This window comes from Ochotona curzoniae, unplaced genomic scaffold (genome assembly GCF_017591425.1).
Source record: "Ochotona curzoniae isolate NIBS_2020 unplaced genomic scaffold, NIBS_Ocur_1.0 contig_2210, whole genome shotgun sequence".
In the NCBI taxonomy this organism is placed as follows: Eukaryota; Metazoa; Chordata; class Mammalia; order Lagomorpha; family Ochotonidae; genus Ochotona; species Ochotona curzoniae.
In genome coordinates, this window is record NW_024465369.1 from 23,717,771 (window position 1) to 23,737,113 (window position 19,343).

The 19,343-nt window shown below is 40.0% G+C and overlaps 1 protein-coding gene across 2 annotated transcripts in view; it reads right to left on the minus strand.

Annotated features, from left to right (window-relative positions):
* The window catches only part of RBMS1 (RNA binding motif single stranded interacting protein 1), a 225,397-nt gene extending 206,271 nt beyond the window's left edge, over nt 1–19,126 (minus strand). Inside the window, exon 1 of one of the 2 annotated variants that reach the window (XM_040971627.1) lies at nt 18,650–19,126. In XM_040971627.1, the coding sequence (XP_040827561.1) occupies nt 18,650–18,724 (75 nt within the window). In that variant the 5' untranslated portion in view covers nt 18,725–19,126. The remainder of the gene's footprint in view (nt 1–18,649) is intronic. The other variant, XM_040971624.1, reaches the window with a different exon arrangement.
* Between the last annotated feature and the right edge of the window lie 217 nt (nt 19,127–19,343).

Genomic DNA, 19,343 nt, shown 5'->3' on the forward strand with positions numbered 1-19,343 from the left:
CTATTTATTTGTATGGAAAGCAAGGTACCCCTCCAGTAATTTTCTTAAAAGTTAAGTGTTATCAATCGCACCACTCACTAGATGCCACTTGCTTATTCACTCAAATAACATTAGCTAATTTTAAAGAAGGAAAATTTAAAGTTCTATTAACTGAAAGAAAACCACTCTTAAAAAAAGTGATCAGCCATTTATGTATTCAAAAATATATAAAATGTGTCCCTCCACCCCATCTGTCCAATCTGCTGCCCTGGGAGACTGAGCCATGCCCAGCCAATGTAGGATTCCCTTTCTCCAGCTTCCCTGGGCTCCAAGGACAGGCACTGTGGTAGAGGGATCAGCACCCCTACTGGGCAGCCTCTGCTCTGGGTCTGGGAAGTGCTCCTACCCTCTGGTCCTTCAGACTGCACAGAAGGGGCCCAGCTTCAACTGGCCAAAGAATCTGTATCTATTTTCAGTTTCTCCAAGTCCTGCCAACACATTCGTAAACATTTTTGTTTAGTAAACATTCCGTGAATACCAAGTTTGAGCACGCCATGTGTTTGCCATCAGAATGCCAATTCAGCCACCTCTCCAATGCCTGTATTCTTGCCCAACACAATGACAGGGCCAATGAAAACTCCAGCTAATTGTAAAAAACAATCTTTAGAGATGAAGCCTATATTTTGATTTTAAATTTTATTACCTTCCCTTTACAATGCCTTCCCCAGTAACAGAGTAACAGAGTAGAGATTTTTTAGAGTAACAGTAACAGAGTAGAGATTTTTTGTTTGAATGAACCCATTATATCTACACACATTCTATTTACTATATTTAAATAAGACAGGCATTGAACATTTTGTTTTTGCACTTCATGAAATGCAAACCAGCTTAATAGTAGTGATTGCCCTTAATGATTCCACTATCAACTCCAATTGTAAAGCTCATGATTGAGAACATTACTTCGGTAATTTAGACCAAAGGCACATTTTTATGTTCATCATTTATGTATTTGAAGCTGACGCATTGCCTTCCTAAAAAAAAAAATCTATCTATGCTTCACATTTCTCTGTCCCATGTTAGCAAACAAAAGATAGGAATTCAATCTAGTAATAAACATTAATGTGCCCACTATGTACCAACGATTCCAACAGGCAGGAAACTCAGCAATCTACAAGCCCCATCTTTCAGGATCCTATGTGCTTGGGATGGAGAATCATCAGTACACAAGTTACTGCACAGCCCACTGTGTGAAACCATCACCGAACCAACCTTAACCTTATGCTGTGTTTTTTCTTTCTTGGTGTTTTCTAACTTTCTCAGGCCTTGACTCACTAACACTAATTGTAAATTTATTGTACACTGCAGTCTAAATGAAATGCCACTTAGTGAAAGGTAAAATATAATAAGAAAAAGAAAAATCAAATTAATAAACTGTAATGTCTCCATTTTTTAAACATCCTAAGAATGAGATTTTACATGCTACTGATGAGGACAACCAGCACAGAACTGAATGGATCTGCCTCAGTTTGTCTGTGTTTTCTTGAAAATATTGAGAAAGTTAGGTGAAAGGTACTAAAACAGGAAACTTCCCATTTATCTAAATAAACTCGATCAAAAGGAAATTTCCTGTATTTCTAGGGCAACAATTCTTCATCTGCTTAACTAAACCTTCTCTTTCCTTTTGGAATGTAAATCTCTCTGGCTCAGTATGTACATTTCTAATCTACACAAAACATACACCCTCCATGACCTTCTACAGTACCAAACACCCATCTGAAACTGCTGGAAATTAATTCAATAAGGGAAATTCAAATGCAAAGCTACTGCTGTGTTTGGAGAGAGATTCAGACCAGCTTATTTTAGTAAGAATATTATTAAAAGCAAAATATTGTGACTCAATGTGTTGAGTCCTTCGATTCCAGCCAAAAAAAAATCTTTTAGCCCAAGCAGTCAATTACTCTCTAAAAAGTAACTAAATGGTCTACAAACACATGATTCATTCCATCTTTTACACATAGCACGTCCCTGGAAGCCACTCTGTGACATCTGTCAAGTAATAATGGTCCACGTACAACTTGGTTTTCTTATAGATAACATGATTTTAAATCGCCCACAATCCTTCCTGTCAATTCTTTCTGTGTATTTATCTTGCAGGTTCCAGTTACGGTCACAGACACTTTTGAAATAAAAAAAAAATACTTCATACTAACCAGGGTAGAGCACAGTTGAAACAATAAGTAAACAAAAAGAAAACAAATCTACCTATGGTTGTACCTTGCTTTCACTTAAGTATGTAATCATTCTAAGTTAAATACATATAAAGTATAATAAAATGCTTTTCAATGTGTGTAAGCTGATATTTTATAAATCATTTAAATTAATATCTAATTAATTTTTAATAGACCATGCCTCTTAGAGGCTTAACTCTAGTCCTGGTTGCTTAACTCTAAATTATACCTTTTATCAAAGAGCTTGCAACCAGTAATAATCTTCTTTGTTTTGTTTTGTTTTGTAAATGAATTAAGGGAGCATTTTCACTGTTGAATTTACCTGCAAATTGTTGAAAATAATCACTTTCTTGCTTGCTTATTAATACATCCCAACATCCCTTGTGGTCGATTTCTCTAGTGTGTGGCAGCCAGTCTTGACATTTTCGGCTGGTATGCTTAACAAACACGTGATACAAACAGCACAAGGCAAAAGCTATGCCCAAATGGCACAAGGCACTTCTTGCGACCACCTACTGTGTACTTTGTTTTTCTGAGGTTATCCACATAATTGACTAACACAGCTTCTTAAGCCTAATGGATGATGAGTGCCAAAGTCTGCCAATCTGCCAACTCCAACCCTGGTCAAATAGTTCAGAGAAAACAGAAGCTTCTAAAAGTAGTGTGTCCTAAGCAGAAGGTAATTCCCATCAAGGTCAAGAACAAAAGGGCTGACGTCAAAAAACAGGGCACGTGTTTAATGTAATGATAGCCTAGCTAGTTTTTGTTGTTGTCTTGTTTTGGTTGTTGTTGAACAAACAAGTAACAACAGGTAATGAGGGCAAGATAGGGGGCAATTTTGGGTGAATGAAGTAGTATGGAATTTACCCTGCCAATGTGAAAAAGCTCCATGCATGTTGAAGAAATGAGAAGGCTTTGGCCTTAGGCTCTGGACTAAAAAAACAGATGCCCTAAATAAGGAATGTGTAAAGGAAGAATTCAGAAACAGAAAAAGGCCATGAATTGCCCAGGAGCCATAAAGGATACACAGGGCCTCGCTGTTGGCCCTTCCAGCTGATCTGTTTCCGGTTAGAAATATGACAGCAAAGCAAAGTGAGCTTTGGACACCGTTCTGGCAAACTGGAGGAAGCAGTCCCGCCAGTACCTGGAGCACAGAGGCCTGGTTCGCCCTTCCTGCTGGGTGATCTCAGAGTGACCACAAGCCACTCCAGATCTGACAGCAAATGCTGACAGTGGCCCCTTCACACCATATCCCACCTCTGCGATCATTTTCCTGGGATGCTTGGTGAAGTCCCTGTGTGGTTCCCCTGCTCCTCTCCTCTGCAGACCACTGCAGTCAGTTATGGAAGGTTAGGTCCTGGCTGCCCTAACTTTAGCCCTCCTGGTGCTGTTCCCCAACTCCAGTGTACCCTTCTGTCTCTTCACTCTGGCTAGGCTTCCTCATCCTGCAAAGCAAGAAGCTTGGACCAGAGGATCTGAAAGTCCCTTCTCATTCTAACCTGTGGTGAGGCTTGGATGTTACAGATTCCAAGAATCATAACATGGAGAGTTGAAAGGAACTTCAACCTCCTACTCATCGGGGCAAACTTAGCCAGAATTAATAAGCTTTGAAGGTTCCATGTAGTTGTTGTTGGCTGGCTGAATATGACAATAATGAACATTCAAAATCTTAAGCATAAAGAATGAAAGAAAAACCATAGTAGGTTTTTAGAACATCTGAAAAAAATGTCTGGAGGAGCTGCAACCCATGGAGTGACATGGTCCATTGCTTAGAAGTCAGTACCTGAGCAGCAATTCCCAATCTTTGTCTTCACAGTATCAGGTTTTTATCTATAAAGCACACAGGATATTGGCAAATTCTCCACACCAATGCACTCCCATTTATTACAAAGTTTAGGAATATCATACAAACAGTTGCAAATGCAGAAAAAAAAGTTATATTTTGAGACATATTAAAGAAAAGTCAAAGAGAACGTCATCTGTTATTAAAGGGTAAATCCCGTTGGCAAGCTGCTTGTCACAAATAATTTCAATTTCTGATAATAAATATTCTCTCTTCAAAAGAAGTATTCTCTTAGGATTTATGTTGTCATGAAAAAACTATTGCACATATTTAATAAGTTTATAAAATGAACTTGCTGCTATTTTTATTAATACTTAAAAGTGGTAATCTCACAAATAAATGAGATACACAAACATTTACAATTTAGCAAAGGCATCAGTGTTATTAATTCTTTCAAAATTGATAGACAAATTTAATAGCATTCCAATAAAAATGCTATGAGATTTCTTCTGAATTCAAGTTCACAAGCTGATATACAATGCAACACAAAGGCCCTACAATAATTAAGACCGTGCACTCTCTGCATTTCTATTGTAAGATAGTACAGCATGGGTACAAGGATATATGAAAACCAGAGAAAGACACACACACACAGAGGTATGGCCACTGGGTGAGCACAAAGAAAAGGCTGAAAAGCAAAGGGGGAATGTTTTCTCATCAAATGGCACTGCAACCATTAGGTATCCAGCTGCAAGTCAAAAACAAATCTTGGCCCTATCCACACAAGATTCAAGATTAATTAGAAGTGATCACTGACCTAAATGTGAAAGATTAAATGCAGCTCCTAGTGGGAACCATAGAGAAGTGTCATGACTTTAAGCAAAGATTTCCTAAAGACATACCAAAGGCAAAATCATAAAAGATTAGTAAATTGGACTTTATGAACAACTTCTATATTAAAGCATAGGTAAGTCAGATGATGGAAGGAAGAAAATGGATGTTAGAAGAAGATGTTCTCATACTTATGTCTGATGAATGACTATTTCCAGAATGTATTTTAAAACTTAGAAAGTTAAAGTGATGAAAAAGTTGTGTTTTATGTGAAGTAAGCTATTAAAATTGATACTTTTAAAAAGCAAGCAAAAACCTTAAAGGAGATTTCACAAGAGGATATCCAACTGGCCAACAAATGCATGGAAAAGTGCTCAGCATCGTTAATCATCAGGAAAATGCAAATTAAAACCATAATGAGATGCCACTCACCAGAAGGGCTAAGTCAAAGACTGACAATACGGGTGCTAGTGAGAAAGCAGAGCAATTAGATTTCTCATTCTTTGCCAGTAAGAGTCAAAAACCAGCAATACCTACCCAGAGTGAACAAATACATATTCCAAAACCTACCAAATGCTCTTTTAGGAGCAATAGCACATAATGAATACATGACACAGGCAAAAATAATTATGGCAATTTCATTCATAATAGCTCAAAATTGAATAATCTAAATGCTCACTAATAACAGAACACACAAACTGTATATTTTGTAATGTAATGCTACACAGCATTAAAAAAAAAGAATCAGTAACTGATCACATCAGTGAAACAAATCAAAATAATAATGAGCAGAAAAGCTCAGACACAAAAAAGATACACACAATATGGCTTCATTCTTACGACGTTTATGAAGCAAAACCAGTCTATAAAGACGAAATTTAGTAGTTACCTTTGGTGGTTACAAATCAGGATGGTTTGTGGGTGCTGGAAATATTTTATATTTCTACTTGGGTGGCTCTCAAATGAGTGTATCAACTCACACATTTAAATTTGCTACACTATCCCAAATGTATTTTCTACCTCAATGTAAATTTTAAACAAACAAGTTAAATAATCCCATTATCCTCCATGATGGCACCAACTATGCCTGTAATTATATGTTGGCAACTTTCAGGATCCAATACAATGCCTGTTCAGTAGGCACTGAATGTATTTAATTACAAAAGTCAGGTAGTTCCATCTATATGACCCAAATTAGATGATTTTAGCTTCATATGTCTGAATTGTTCAGAGCTGATACGTAGCTGTGTGCTTTCCTGCAGACTCCTTTTACAGTCTCAGCACATTTATTCATATTTTAAAATCTGGCTTTCCTCCTCTGGAAAAAAAGAGGGGAGACAGTATCATTTACATACTAAAAACAAACAGAAAGGACCCTGTGTGCAGGATTTGGAAGACTGATATCCAAGAAGCAGAGGAAGAGAAAATACAGGGAGGTGCAGCGTGGTGCCCTAGAAAGCAGATGTTCATTAGGGCCCAGACACAGAGATTACTATCACAATGTACTTATCTGAACATGCTGTCGTCAGACCACACAGTCAAATCAAATTGTGAAGGCTCAAAGGATGTGCACTGAAGAACATCCTGTACTGATGAAACACAAATTTGAATTTTCTGACAGTGACAGAGGGTAGCAAAGAGCACCAGGTATCACTCACTGTCATTTCAAGTATTATTCGTATTGTAAAAAAAAAAAAAATTATTGTTTTTAAAAAACAATTCAAATCAACGTTGACGATTTCTGCCGTTAAAATTAAACTTGAACAGACTACTGTCGTGTTAAATCATATCATTTTTAGTCTAGTGGAAATGAGAAAAGAATATAACTTCTATGATTATTTCAAATAAAGAAAACTCTGGTGAAATATTCACAAATGAGAAATACAGTATATGTGACTTTAAATTTTCAGAAAGAAATATAAACAGCTTGGCATTGGACTACATCATATTGAAGTTCTAATCTCATTAGGAATATACATTTATCATCAAAATAGTTTCTATGATGCTAATTCTTTCATTCAAAGTATTATATCATGTCTGTGCTTCTATAACACACTTAAACATTACCAAATAAAATTTTATTTAAAATTTCCTATAAAATTAGGTAAGGGATCACAAGGGAAAATTCAACTCAAAGGAGTAATTGTAGTCAGAAAATTTTTTAATCAGAATCTGTAGCAGCAAGTAAAGGGGCAGGCATTTAGCCTGGCAGTTAAGATGCAATGGATTTGATTAGTTTCCCACCACCGCAGAGCCTGGGAAGCAGCAGGTGGAGGTTCAAGTCATGAATCTGGTTTTGGCTATCCACCTGGGAGACCTGGGTTGGGTTCTGCCACCCACCTTGGCCTCGCCCAGTTCTGGATGTTGCAAACATTTGAGGAGTGAGCCTGCAGATCACTGTGCTCTCTCCACCTGTCTCTTATTCATAAATAAATACTATTTTACAAAAGAGCTAGTGGACTTTTTTTTTAACTACATTAAGTCAGATGCACTTGGTCCCTGATTGGAGCAAATGAAGTGAAAGTAGCTTTTCTGTAACGCATCCCTCATGAATGGACCACATAGCTGGGAAAAACAAAACAAAACAAAACAAAAAACAGAGGTTAGGTCCAAACCAGCTCAACTCTTGGCACATGAAGAAAAGCTAGGGGCAGGAGTAGGGAGAAGGGAGACAGTGTTTGCTAACACTTTCCAGCCGCCCACACTCTGGCTGGACAGGAGCACGCATTTTACCAGCAGTCACCACCACTTCACAGACGGCTGGCCCTTGCTCTTCAGCCAGTGTCTTCTGAACCACCCTCCAGGAAAACAAAGCAAGGAGCGGGGCTGGTTTCAAGGGCTGAGCCATTCTCTAGCAGTCAGGGTAGGATTGACAACAGCCCTTGACAGGCGGAGTCCTCCCAAAGCTTCGAGGTGAAAGGAAAGGCAAGCCACCAACAGGATGTCAAGGAGGGTTTCCCTTATGATACAAACATCAGTGGACTGGTCAGTCCAAGCAGAGCGATGAAATAAGACATTTTCCCTTTGTGTCTCTTTGTTTTTCTTTATTCCTATAAACCTCAAGAAATTCCAGCCTCATTCAGGGCTAGAGAAGAGGAAGGAAAAGCTGTGAGGCTATAACAATGCAGCCACTGCTGAGTGTAGTAAGAAATGGACCCCAAGCAACCACCAGGCTGCTAAAAAGCAATTCTAATGGGAATGAGGAGGACTGAGGAAGAACAAGTGGTGGTTATTGCCGAGACCAGCAATGAGGAGCAGCTGAGTGGGAGTTCGTCCAGGAGCAAAGAAAGCTTCAGGGCCTGACCCCAGATGGAAGCTCCAATGCCAACAACTCCAGGTTTTGCTAATCCCTGAGGCATGTGGTAGCCAGGCGTTCCATCTCTGGAAATCCTTCCTCAGCCCTAAAAGCTCAAATCTCTATGTAAGGACTGCAAGGACTGCCTGCCTTACCACTCCTTTAAAGAAGGAAGAGAGTGCCCACACAATGGCTCCATTGCTAATCCTCCCTCTTTAAGCACCGGCATCTCATATTTGTGGCATCTCATGGTTCGTGTACCAGCTGCTCCATTTCCCATCCAGCTCCCTGTCTGTGGCCTGTGGAAGATGGAGCAAGGCCCTGAGACCCTGCACCCAGGTGGGAAATGTGAGGGAAAGCTCCTGGCTCCTGGCTTCGAATCAGCTCAGCTCTGGCTGTTATAGTCACATGGGTTTGAATCAGCAGATGGAAGGGCTTTGTCTCTCTGTCTCCCCTTATCTCTGCAGATCTGCCTTGCCAATAAAAATAAATAAATGTTAAAAAAAAAAAAAAGAAGGTAGAGATCATGCCAGAGATCCTATTTCATGGGAGATAGTAGCTAACAGCTTAAGTACTTGAGTCCCTGCCACCAACAAGGAAGACCAAGATGGAGTCCCTGGCTGTTGACTTTGGCCTAGCCTGGCTGAATGTTGCAGGCATTTTGGGAGTGAGCTCGCAGACAGAGGATCAGTCTCTCTAAGAGTATGTGTATCTATGTTACTTCCAAATAAATGAAAGTAAATTAAAACGCAAAGGTAGGTCCCAACTCTGAATATTCAGTCTATTTTCCAGAGGGCATGGTCTAGTAGCTGTGGTAAATTTGCGGAAGGAATAGAATATATATGTGAATTATAAATTGGGTTAATTTTTTTCATTGATTTTTACAGGTTTTTGGGGACTCTTCCACTAAGTAGGACGAATTTATATACAAAAATGAGTTTCAGGCTTTAAAAACAACTAGGAAGTGAGCTCTTTGAAATAAAATTTGTTGTAAACATAAATCACTTTTATGTCAATGCACCCCCAACTATGGAGCGAACTGCATACAACACAAGCAAAGAATCTAGTAGCCAATTCTTTCCATGTTTAGTTATGTTTTTTTTTAAGTAGAAGTATGCAGGTGAGCCTGCAGAGAAAGGCCTAAAAAGAGATTGAGATTAGGCATGTTTTTTTTAAATACACATAATTCCATTTCAAAACATTAAAGTTAATCAGAGCTGTGCTTGGTAGAAGGCAGACAGGCCCTTGGTAGTAAGCCAGGGAATGACTTGAAAATAAATTCCTGGTGGATTTTTTTTTATTTTATAAATGTCTGCATTTATCAGAAACTTATTTAGTAATGAACCCAAATTGTTTTTGAAGACAAAAGTAAAATTGATTGTGTTAGAAATTTCTAATAACATTTCCTATTCTTGCGAAACAAATGTTTGATCTGAAATTGCATCAAAGTTGTGAAAATATTTCTTGCAATTCTGTGAGTCAACGGAGGCTTACAGGTTCTTAAGTACAAATAAGTTTGCAACTATAACTTAAAATCATCTTGTGTGACAAGTATTTAATGAAGAAATAGCAGTGTTACTTGGGGATAATATTAGTGTAAACTTACAAAACACTTTTTGGCAACTTGGATTTTTCCATGCCATAAGTTTAGAGCACAGTGTATCCCCTTCTGCCATTCTAAGGATGCAGTTTTTCAAATCATAGAGTAACACAACCAGCATTTTGTGAAATGAGCCCACATTTTGCAGAGCTAAGATGATGCATTTTCCCCTCAGGATCAGGGAAAAATATTTCTGAGATCTTTGAAATACCCTGGTTTTGCCACACAAACCCTCTTCCTGAAGTCCTCTTTAGCAGGGACCCTGCTCTCAAGTACACAGCATGTGTTTGTTGCCAAGCAGGTTGAGAGATGGATTCAGGGTTGCATACTGAGGCCAAGTGGAGGACAGCACAGCTCCTAAAGCACTTGGCTCCATCTGCAGACGTCAACAGCTGTTTATCTTACAGGAATTAGAGCTTGATTTGGTTAGATAATGAGCTATCCACAGAAGATTACAAATAATTTTTTTAAAATTTTGTTTTCTGAAGAAACACCAGCTCACATTAGACACATTATTAATGCATAGATTGCAGGCAATGATCTAATTAACAGCATTACAATACCCCAAACTTTCTGATTCCCCTTTTCAGTTAGCAAGACTAATGAATTATGAGAAATAAACATTATTCTAAATGGTTCAAAACAGTAGGAATAACATTTCTGGATAACTACCATTATGTCATCATTTGAGGATTACATTATAAGCCTGTTAGAACCCTAAGAGCTTGCCTTAATAGCACATTTATAAGCATAAAACTGAAAAAATAACAAAGTAAAATGAAGTAACTGAACATGAAATTTTAAGGTGAAGACATAACATAGCAAACTACAAAAATGGTTATTCCTTTAAAATTCTAAGTTGCCTTAAAAGGATTATAATACAAAAGATATACAAAACAATGCTGACTATCAACTCAAGAAATGCTCACTCTTTTATTTAAAACCAGATTTCTCCCATGGATAGTTCTCAAACAAAGAAATTTAAATGGTAAAAATAAATGACAAAATACTCGCTATCACTAGCCATCAGGGAAACGCAAATCAAAACTACAAAGTGACATCACTTCACCCTTCTCTAAATGGCTAAAACCAAAAAAAACAGAGTAAGAAAATGCTGGCAAGGATAGGGAGGAAGGGGAAACTCTTATATACACTGTTAATAGGGATTTAAATCAGAGCAGCCACTGTGCAAAACAGCATGGAGATATTTTTAAAAAATAGACTTGTAATCCCACTATGGGATAAGTTCCCTAAAGACATGAACATGTTGCATGGAATCAATCAAGGTACCCATCATCAGATGAATGAATAAAGAAAATGTGGTATGTATATATACATATATATGTATACATATATATGTAATGGATTATTCTACATATAATGAGTAAGAATAAGAGTAAGAATATGAATGAAAGTCAACCATTCGCAGCAAAAAGAGGCCACTGGAATACATCATATTGAAAAAAATAAGCCAGACTCAGAAACATAAATGTTGTCTGAGACAGTGGGGAAGGGAAGGAGTAAATATCATTACATTAGAATTGTATCTACAAAATATCTGAACCTATTAAAAACTAATTCAATTTTTTAAAAATGAAAAAAAAAGTCAGATTTTCTTCTAAAATTCTAAGGTTTGTAGTAGCTTCTTTAGCACTTTTTCTGCCCAAATGCACAGCAGTTTTTAATGCCACTGACATATCTTGGTGCATCCCCTGTCATGCAGACCTTTGGCTGTTACGCTGCTTTCCTGAGTATACTATTTCCTCGGTATACTCTGCTGATTTCTCATCCTGAGTGTACTGTCTTCCCTGGTTATCTGTGACGCTCTGAAGAATGGGAATCATATTAACCTTTCCCAATGTCAAGTGCAGAGAATGGTATATCGGCGTCACTGTTTGACAGGATTGATTAGCGAATGTTTTAGCCCTTTATGGATTTCAGCGATTTTCCAACAAGCTTCCAGTTTACATTTAACCTAATTCCAGAATACAGATGTGACTGCCATTGTGCAAAGTCTCCTATTGGGTGTAGATTGTTGCACGTTTGCAGTGCCAAGTTTAGAAGCAAGGTAACTGCTCATGTTAGCATCTGAGTTCTCCTCAGACGTACTCATCATCCAGAAAACTAGAACACGCTCTCCAATTTCTAAGACAACAGATGCTTACATTTAAGAATTCACTGGGCAACAATGCAGGAAAGCATCCATGCTCAGCATTATACATTTTCTCTCCCAGGAGATAGAAATGTTGATTTTTGCCCTTTCCTTTTGCTTTATTTCTCTCATCATCTTGGCATGCTTGCTTTCCAGTGCTTGTTTGAAAAATTAAAATATTCATATAATTATGTTAAAGGGACTAGATGCATTAAGCACAAATAACAGATTAGATTATGGGAGATATATGTTCTGCTTATTGTTGGCTTAGCTGTCACCAGCCACTTTATAATCTTCGTGGCCCGCCTATGTGTCAGATTGAGAAATGTTTGGATTCTATTACCAAATGTGCATGTGTGTTCCACACACATGGTCCAAAGAAGACATTCTGCTATGTATGCCGTCTGACCAAACTGCCAGTGGTAAACCTCTCTCGTCCAAAAGCTGCCACTCATGAGGTACAGCCAAGGGCCAGCAGGTTTTACTACTTTAGCCATGAAAATGATACAGCACAGAAACCAGAAGATTGAAAGTCATCCCACATAACATCCTCAAGTCAAACATCCACATCTTGAGTATCTGGTTTGATTTTTTACCAAAAATTATGGTGTTGCATTTAAGTAACTAACATATCATTACCATATTTTAAAAACATACACTATTTTAAATTGAATAAAACCCTTCCACTTAAGAGCAGCTTGATATCTCCCTGTCTTTTTTCTTATAATATCCCAAGGAATGTGTTAAAAAGCATATTTTTACCAATTTAATAGTCAGGTGGTCAAATGGCATGTGTAATGTTATAAAATAGTCAGCAATTGAAAGAGAGCTATACTATTTAACACCTCAACCCTAGTTTATATTTTGGTTAACATCCATTAAATATGGTAGAATATACGTGAAATATGGTAGAACATACCTAGTAGAGGGGGTTTTCTTGAAAATTAAGCAGGACAGGTTTGAACAGTGTTGGCTGATTGGGGTAGGATACGATGGGGTCTGTACTTGCCATATCACCAATTCACTAGGAAATATTTTCCCTCAAGCTTCCACTGGGAAACATCTTCTGGCATCTACATTTTGTTTCTTCCCCCTAAGATTTATATGCTTATTTATTTAAAAGAGGGAAAGACAGAGAGAGATCTTCCATCCTCTGTTTTACTCCCCAATAACTGCAATAGCCAGGGCAAGGAGCCAGGAGCCAGGATCTCCATCTGTGTTTTCCACATAGGAATAAGGGCCCAAGTTCTTGGGTCATAATCTACTGCCTTCTCAGGAATATTAGCAGGGAGCCAGATCAGAGGCAGAGCATCTGAGATTCAGATCAGCCCTCTGATAGGTAATAGGTTGCAGCAAGCTGGTGTTTAGCCCCTGGGCCACAGTGCCACCTTGGGGTACACATTGCCTTAAAAAAAAAGATCATGCAAAAAAATCACTTTCATTCTATGCAAGTAATCATTAGCCAATGGGTATGTGATTTTTATTAGATTTTTTTAAATCCATGAAACACCTGAAAGTTTCATTTTAGGAATAAATAAAAAACACAAATCATACTATATTAAAATTTCACTTTAAAATAAGGTTAGATTGGTACATTTGTAGATTTTGGTCTACCAATGTTCTTTAATTCAAAAAACTGCTGCATGCATTTTTCTTCCTGAATAACAGTTCCTAAAGAAACCTTTATTTAAAGCTAATATACTGGGACATATACTTGATAGCAAGAAACTAAGGAAGTGTTGGCATTCTTTGCAGAGAACATACAGTGGGGTCCTGAGAAAATGCCTGGAAAAAATAAACATTTCTTAACTGGGACCCAACAAAAAACAAACTAGAAAAGAAATTCTCCACCTTTATCAACAATGAGTCAGTTTATTCAAACTTTATCAAAAAAGTATCAGTTTTACTGAACACTTATCCTTCCATTCCGGCCCCCTCTCATGTGCCTTTTACTAGTTAAACAGATTCAGGAAAAATATAAGTGAATCCCTTTTCTAGTAAGTTCCTCTTCAGTTAACAAGGTTGGTGGGGGGGGGGGGATGAGTGATGTGGGTGGTACGGGTGGTGTAGTGGCTGAAGTCCTCACCTTGGATGCACCAGGATCCCATGTGGGTGCCAGTTCATGTCCTGGTTGCTCCACTTCCCTTACAGTTCCCTGCTTGTGGCCAAGGAAAGAAGTGGAGGACTGCCCCTGAGTCCCTCAACCGATGTGAGAGACCCAGAAGAAGCGCCTGGCTTTGACCCAGCTCAGCTCAGGCTGTTGTGGCTACTTGGGGAGTGAATCAGCAGACTGAAGATTATTTTCTCTCTCTTTGATATCTGACTTTCCAATAAAAATAAATAAATCTTAAAAAAAAAAAAGAAGGGATGGAGCAGATTCTTCTGTCTTTAAATAAAAGAGCCACAGCAACATTTTTCAGTATTCACAAAAGTAAGCTGGGTTAACTTGAAAGCTTCAATAACCTATTAAGCAAAATTCAAAGCACTGCATCAGTAAAGTTAATCCTTGGAAGTTTATTTCATGGAAATTGCTCAGATTTAAATTTAAGTCAAAGGTCAAGAGTGCCAAAAATGTATGGTATATCTGGGTTTTCTGATAAGAAAAAGATTGAGTACTTTCCTACTTCTTGTCACTTACCTCTACTGTTCCTTAGAGGACCTTACATTTTGACTGCTAACACAGAAAAAGTAGTTTGCCCAGTAACAGTGTTGTGAGAAATCTAAAAGGAAGGGGGCTAGCAGGGCTAACAGGTAAGAGATAGAGAATCTTCATTTCAACATCTATATAACCTTGAATCATCCCGTACTTCTTCCAGTCACAACATCACAATCACTGAAAGAAGTAAGACTCATTCATTGGTGAAAGATCTTGTATTACTACACTGATAGATTATAGCCAATTTTTCTTCTCCTAAGATACAAAGCACCCTATGTCTTTGTATCCTGTCTACTCAGCAGCTGCATGTATGACACCAGGATTCCTAATTTCTGGAGAAGCAGAGTGTCCAACACAATATTCATCTGGCTACAATTAAGTAAGAGACATGCAAAAGTTCAATTCACAAAAAATTTTGTTCTTATATCCGTTATTAATGGAATCCCAAATTAAACCAGTCATTATTATTTCGGATTTTGACATTAGGTTCAGATTTGTTCTTTGCCATACATGTACACAAAAATGGCCTAAAATCACTTTTTTGGAAAAAAGGTTTTTCCCTAGGATAGACACAATGTTATTATACATAGAAAAACTTAAAAGTCAAGTGTTTGATTGTTTTCTAGAAATAAATTTTAGAAATATATGATAAAGATTACAAATGTGTCCATCTTCTTTCAGTTGGTACAAGATATCTAGCTACTTAATCATTTTTAAAAAACAGAAATGGAGTAAGTATTTCAATTTCCACAAATATTTGCAAACATATATTGGCAGCAATGAATGTTGTATCATCATTTAACAAAGAAACCATGATTGAAAGATTGCCTTTACAAAAAGTGAAATTACTACAGCCACTGGTTGAAACATGTACTTACAAATCTTCAAGTTAAAATGTTAGATTCCCATAATTTAAATTTTCATGATATAACATGTGATTTTAAAACCCAGATAGTCTTTTAAACAATATATGCTTATGTTTTCAAAGATGCATCAGAGTACAATTCAGAATAAATATCATATGGGATAGAAAGAGCCTGCCTTGACATGACGATAATGACTAGGGAATTAAAGAAATCTCATCTGTGTAAAATTAGGTTATTTGAAATTTATGTTACCCTACAGGAAGATATTCTGAAAATTACATCACCTCCTTCGTTTCCACCCAAGCCCTGTCCTTCCAAAGCACCCTCAAGTTCAGTTTATGTTCAAGAAGATACAGTACTTTTTGGAGCACCATTTTCTTTTAAGCACAAAGCATATTAAAATGGTCATTTGTTGTAACATAGCTGCATCAATGTAATTTTTTGTCCATTAAGAAAATGTAGAAGTAACACATATTTGGCAGAGAGAGGAGAATTACAAAGCAAATTAGTCCAATTGGATCATTAACAGACGATGAACGGTATGGCATATGTAACTTTTTAAAGAATTGGAACAAACTCATATTTCGAGAGCCCTTATTTGGTATCATCCATTCTTCTGATGAAAAGAAACCATGTTCATTTATTTCTTCCTGATTCAATTAGGTCATATCTATTCCTTGATCGTAAGTCAAATATTGCTTCTGAATAACGATACCATTCCTCAGTTTTTGACAGAGCTATCAGACAAAAATTTCAAAACAACTCAGACTAGTAAACCCATCACTGTACTTTAAACATTGTGATGCTTTCTGGCCCATGATTCAGAAAGGTTCAAACAGACAGGCAAGCATCATCAGGGTAGACGGCAGATTCTAAGAAGTCTATTAACTCTTGAGGCAGATGAGGCAACACTTGCTTTCAAATTAACTACAAATGAAGCAAGTCTATCTTTCAAAACTACACAACTATACCGCTTCCAACAGATAGAGGAGAGAATTTTAAAAATGGGGGGGGGGAGGGAAGGAGGGGTTACAGTTTCAAAAATCTGCTTAGCTAAAATCTCCTTAACTAATCATGTTTCATTTTTAGGTGATGTTCCTTATTGCAATCATCAAAAAACTTGTACAAGAGGAAATTTAGATTTAATTACCAAACTTCAATGCCAGGCTATATAGGTCAAGTGAATATGAGCATCTCTCTTCAAAAACAAAGAGACTCGGGGTAATAAGACTTCAGATTTCATAGTAGAAATAGCTAAATATGTTTTGAGAATGTCATTTACTGTAACACAAATCAATATTAAATGCCTTATGCAGGAAGAACACTTTGAGAAAATGGGCCCTAAAGCTTTCTGGGATCCGATCCTTATTACCAGACAAGGCTCTGGCCGTTTGTCTCTCTTCAATTATTTACAGGGAGAAGAAAAAAAAAAAGCCAAATGGCATTGCATTAGCTATATTAAATGTTAGGTACTTGGTTTCTAACTTACTAATGGTTCATTAAAATTGCCAAGGTAAATATGCCTGCAGAAACATGGTTTTTTTTTTTCTTCTTCACCTGAGTGTATGTATTTATTATTCATTCAGTTAAGTGTTGAATAGGGTGTCCTTCGGGCACCCAATGCTGCATAATTCAAACAAGTGCATTAAATATATAAGACGTCTAAAAGGTAGAGCATTGATTATGTCACAAAATTTCTTTGAAGAGATCCGATGCGGAACCCCTGCCCCCCAAACCGAGCATCTCAAGTTGTGGAAAAACAAACCCGCGAGAGCCGCACACACACAGAGCAATGAATAATGGCTGTCCTTGCCTGGCACCCCGTTTGCAGCTTTCCCGGGCCTAGAAGTAAAATAGGAAGTAGGGAGGGGGTGTGGGGAGTGAAATGGAGACCCTGGAGTGCTTGGACAGTTCTGGCCTTGATGCTGACAAGTGTCCTTTTTTCACTACCAAATACCAGGTCTGTGTGGCAGGTCCATGGCAATATGGACCACACACACACACTGGAAGGCAGAGGAGCTCGTCGAGGCTGAAGCAGTCATTTGAACCAGGCTAGCCTAGCCATGCCCAGTTCTCTGGCCAGCAGGGCACGGTAAGGATCTCTCCAGGAAAGTCCAGGCACTGCATCCCTACCTCATTCTTCAGTGAGCTCCAAGGGCACCTCTGCTAAATGTTAACCCTTCAAAGAGCCTGCGTGCAAAAGCTTTTAAAGCAGAAACCACCACTATTCTGTGGATCCAGGTTTGTTTGTTTTTAATGAGTTCAGAAGACATCACATTTTACGGTAAAAAAAAAAAAAAAAAATTAGATAAGCTGCCCTACCAGGGCCCCCAGAAACGCAGTGGCAATTCGCATGGCTACATGTCATCCGCCACTGAAACCCAAGTGTGCAGCCAGGCCACTTTTTGAAAAAGCACTATTGCAAATCGATTGGTGGTAAACACAGAAGTGCCTTTCCCCTCTTCTTTTCCTTTAAAACTAAATACAAACTCACTTCTTTCTCTGCACTGATATCTGCCCATTGCCCCTATTGAGGTGGGATGGGGGTTGGGGGGTGGGAGCAACTACAGAGAAGATTCAAAAGGACATCAATGAACGCTGCGTGAACTTTGGCCACTTTTCTACCCAAAACACCAGCGTAAAAGTAGAAATCAGTAACCAGGTGAAGTGCCACACCGCACAAAGATCAGAGGCAAGGGGCGGGCGCGCAGGGCCGGAGGCGGGCAGGGAAATGTCCCGGTCCCCTCCTCCTCCACCCCCCCACCCCACGCCAGCCACTTCTAGCCCCAGTAAACCCGCCTGCGGGAGGTAGAGGGGCGTCGGGGAGGGGGGGCTGGGGGCCCTACGCGGCTCTTGGGAGGGGAGGAATTCGAGAGTTACTGTTCCATGGGCGAGGCCCTGGGGGGTCCCAACGCTGTGGGCCCCAAGCTTCTGCTGCCCGCCTCCGGTAAGCACCCAGCGTGGGGCTCCACTTTGGGCCCCCTAGGCCCGCGTCGCCCCATGCTGAGCCAGGAAGGGGACGGAGGCTCTTTCCTGTCTGGTCTCCCCTACACCTCCGCCCCAGCCCCAACCCTCACACTGTAACCGGATCCCCGCAACCGCCCCACGCAGCAAGGCTCAGCCCAGGCCAGTGCTATAGTTAGCAACCTTCCATCAACTCCGTCCGGGGCAACCCGGGAGCCTAGCGCCTCTCCCGGGCCGACCCCAAGTGCCCCTGGAGCCCCTCCACAGGCGCCCCCGCCCCGCGGCGCCCTCTTACCTTGGCTTGCAGATACTGGGGGTAGTAGTAGGTGGCGTACTGAGGGTACATCTGCTGTTTCCACACTTTGCCCATGAAGCTGGAAGGGAGCCTGCTGTGCAGGGTCGCGGACACTTTGGGTTTTCCAAGTCTGGATCGCTCCTGCCTCTCCCTTTCCGGCGGCAGCGGTGGCTGCCTAGGCTGCTGCTGCTGCTCCACCTCCCAGCCGGGACCAGACGTCCTCCGCCTCCTCCTCCTCCTCTCTCCTCCTCCCCTCTCCTCCTCCCAGGCTGAGAGACACTGCAGCGCGCAGAGGGCACCCCGGACAGGGCGCTCCCAAGGAGTTTCCTCCAGGAGCCCGACTGCTCTGGGGCTGCCAAGGGCTGGCGCACCGGCTGCGCTCGGCGGGGCGAGCAGTCTGCGCCGGGCGGGGAGGGAATCAATGCAAGTGGAAAGTGCTGCTGCGGCGGCGGCTGCGCTTGGTGCCAGGCGGCATCTGGGGTGGGTGCGCCCGACTGGAGAAGGGAGAGGGGCTGGCGGGCCAGGCCCTGGGTGGGGGGGAAGGGCGGGCGGGGGCGGGGCCTGGGCGCCGAGGAGCCGGACCCACTGGAGGTGAAGACTGAGTTGGGAGCCCTGCTCACCTCCCTGGCTCGCAATAGGACGCAAGAGCCCAGATCGCTTTGTGTCGGGTGGAGGTGGGGGTGGATGGAGTCGG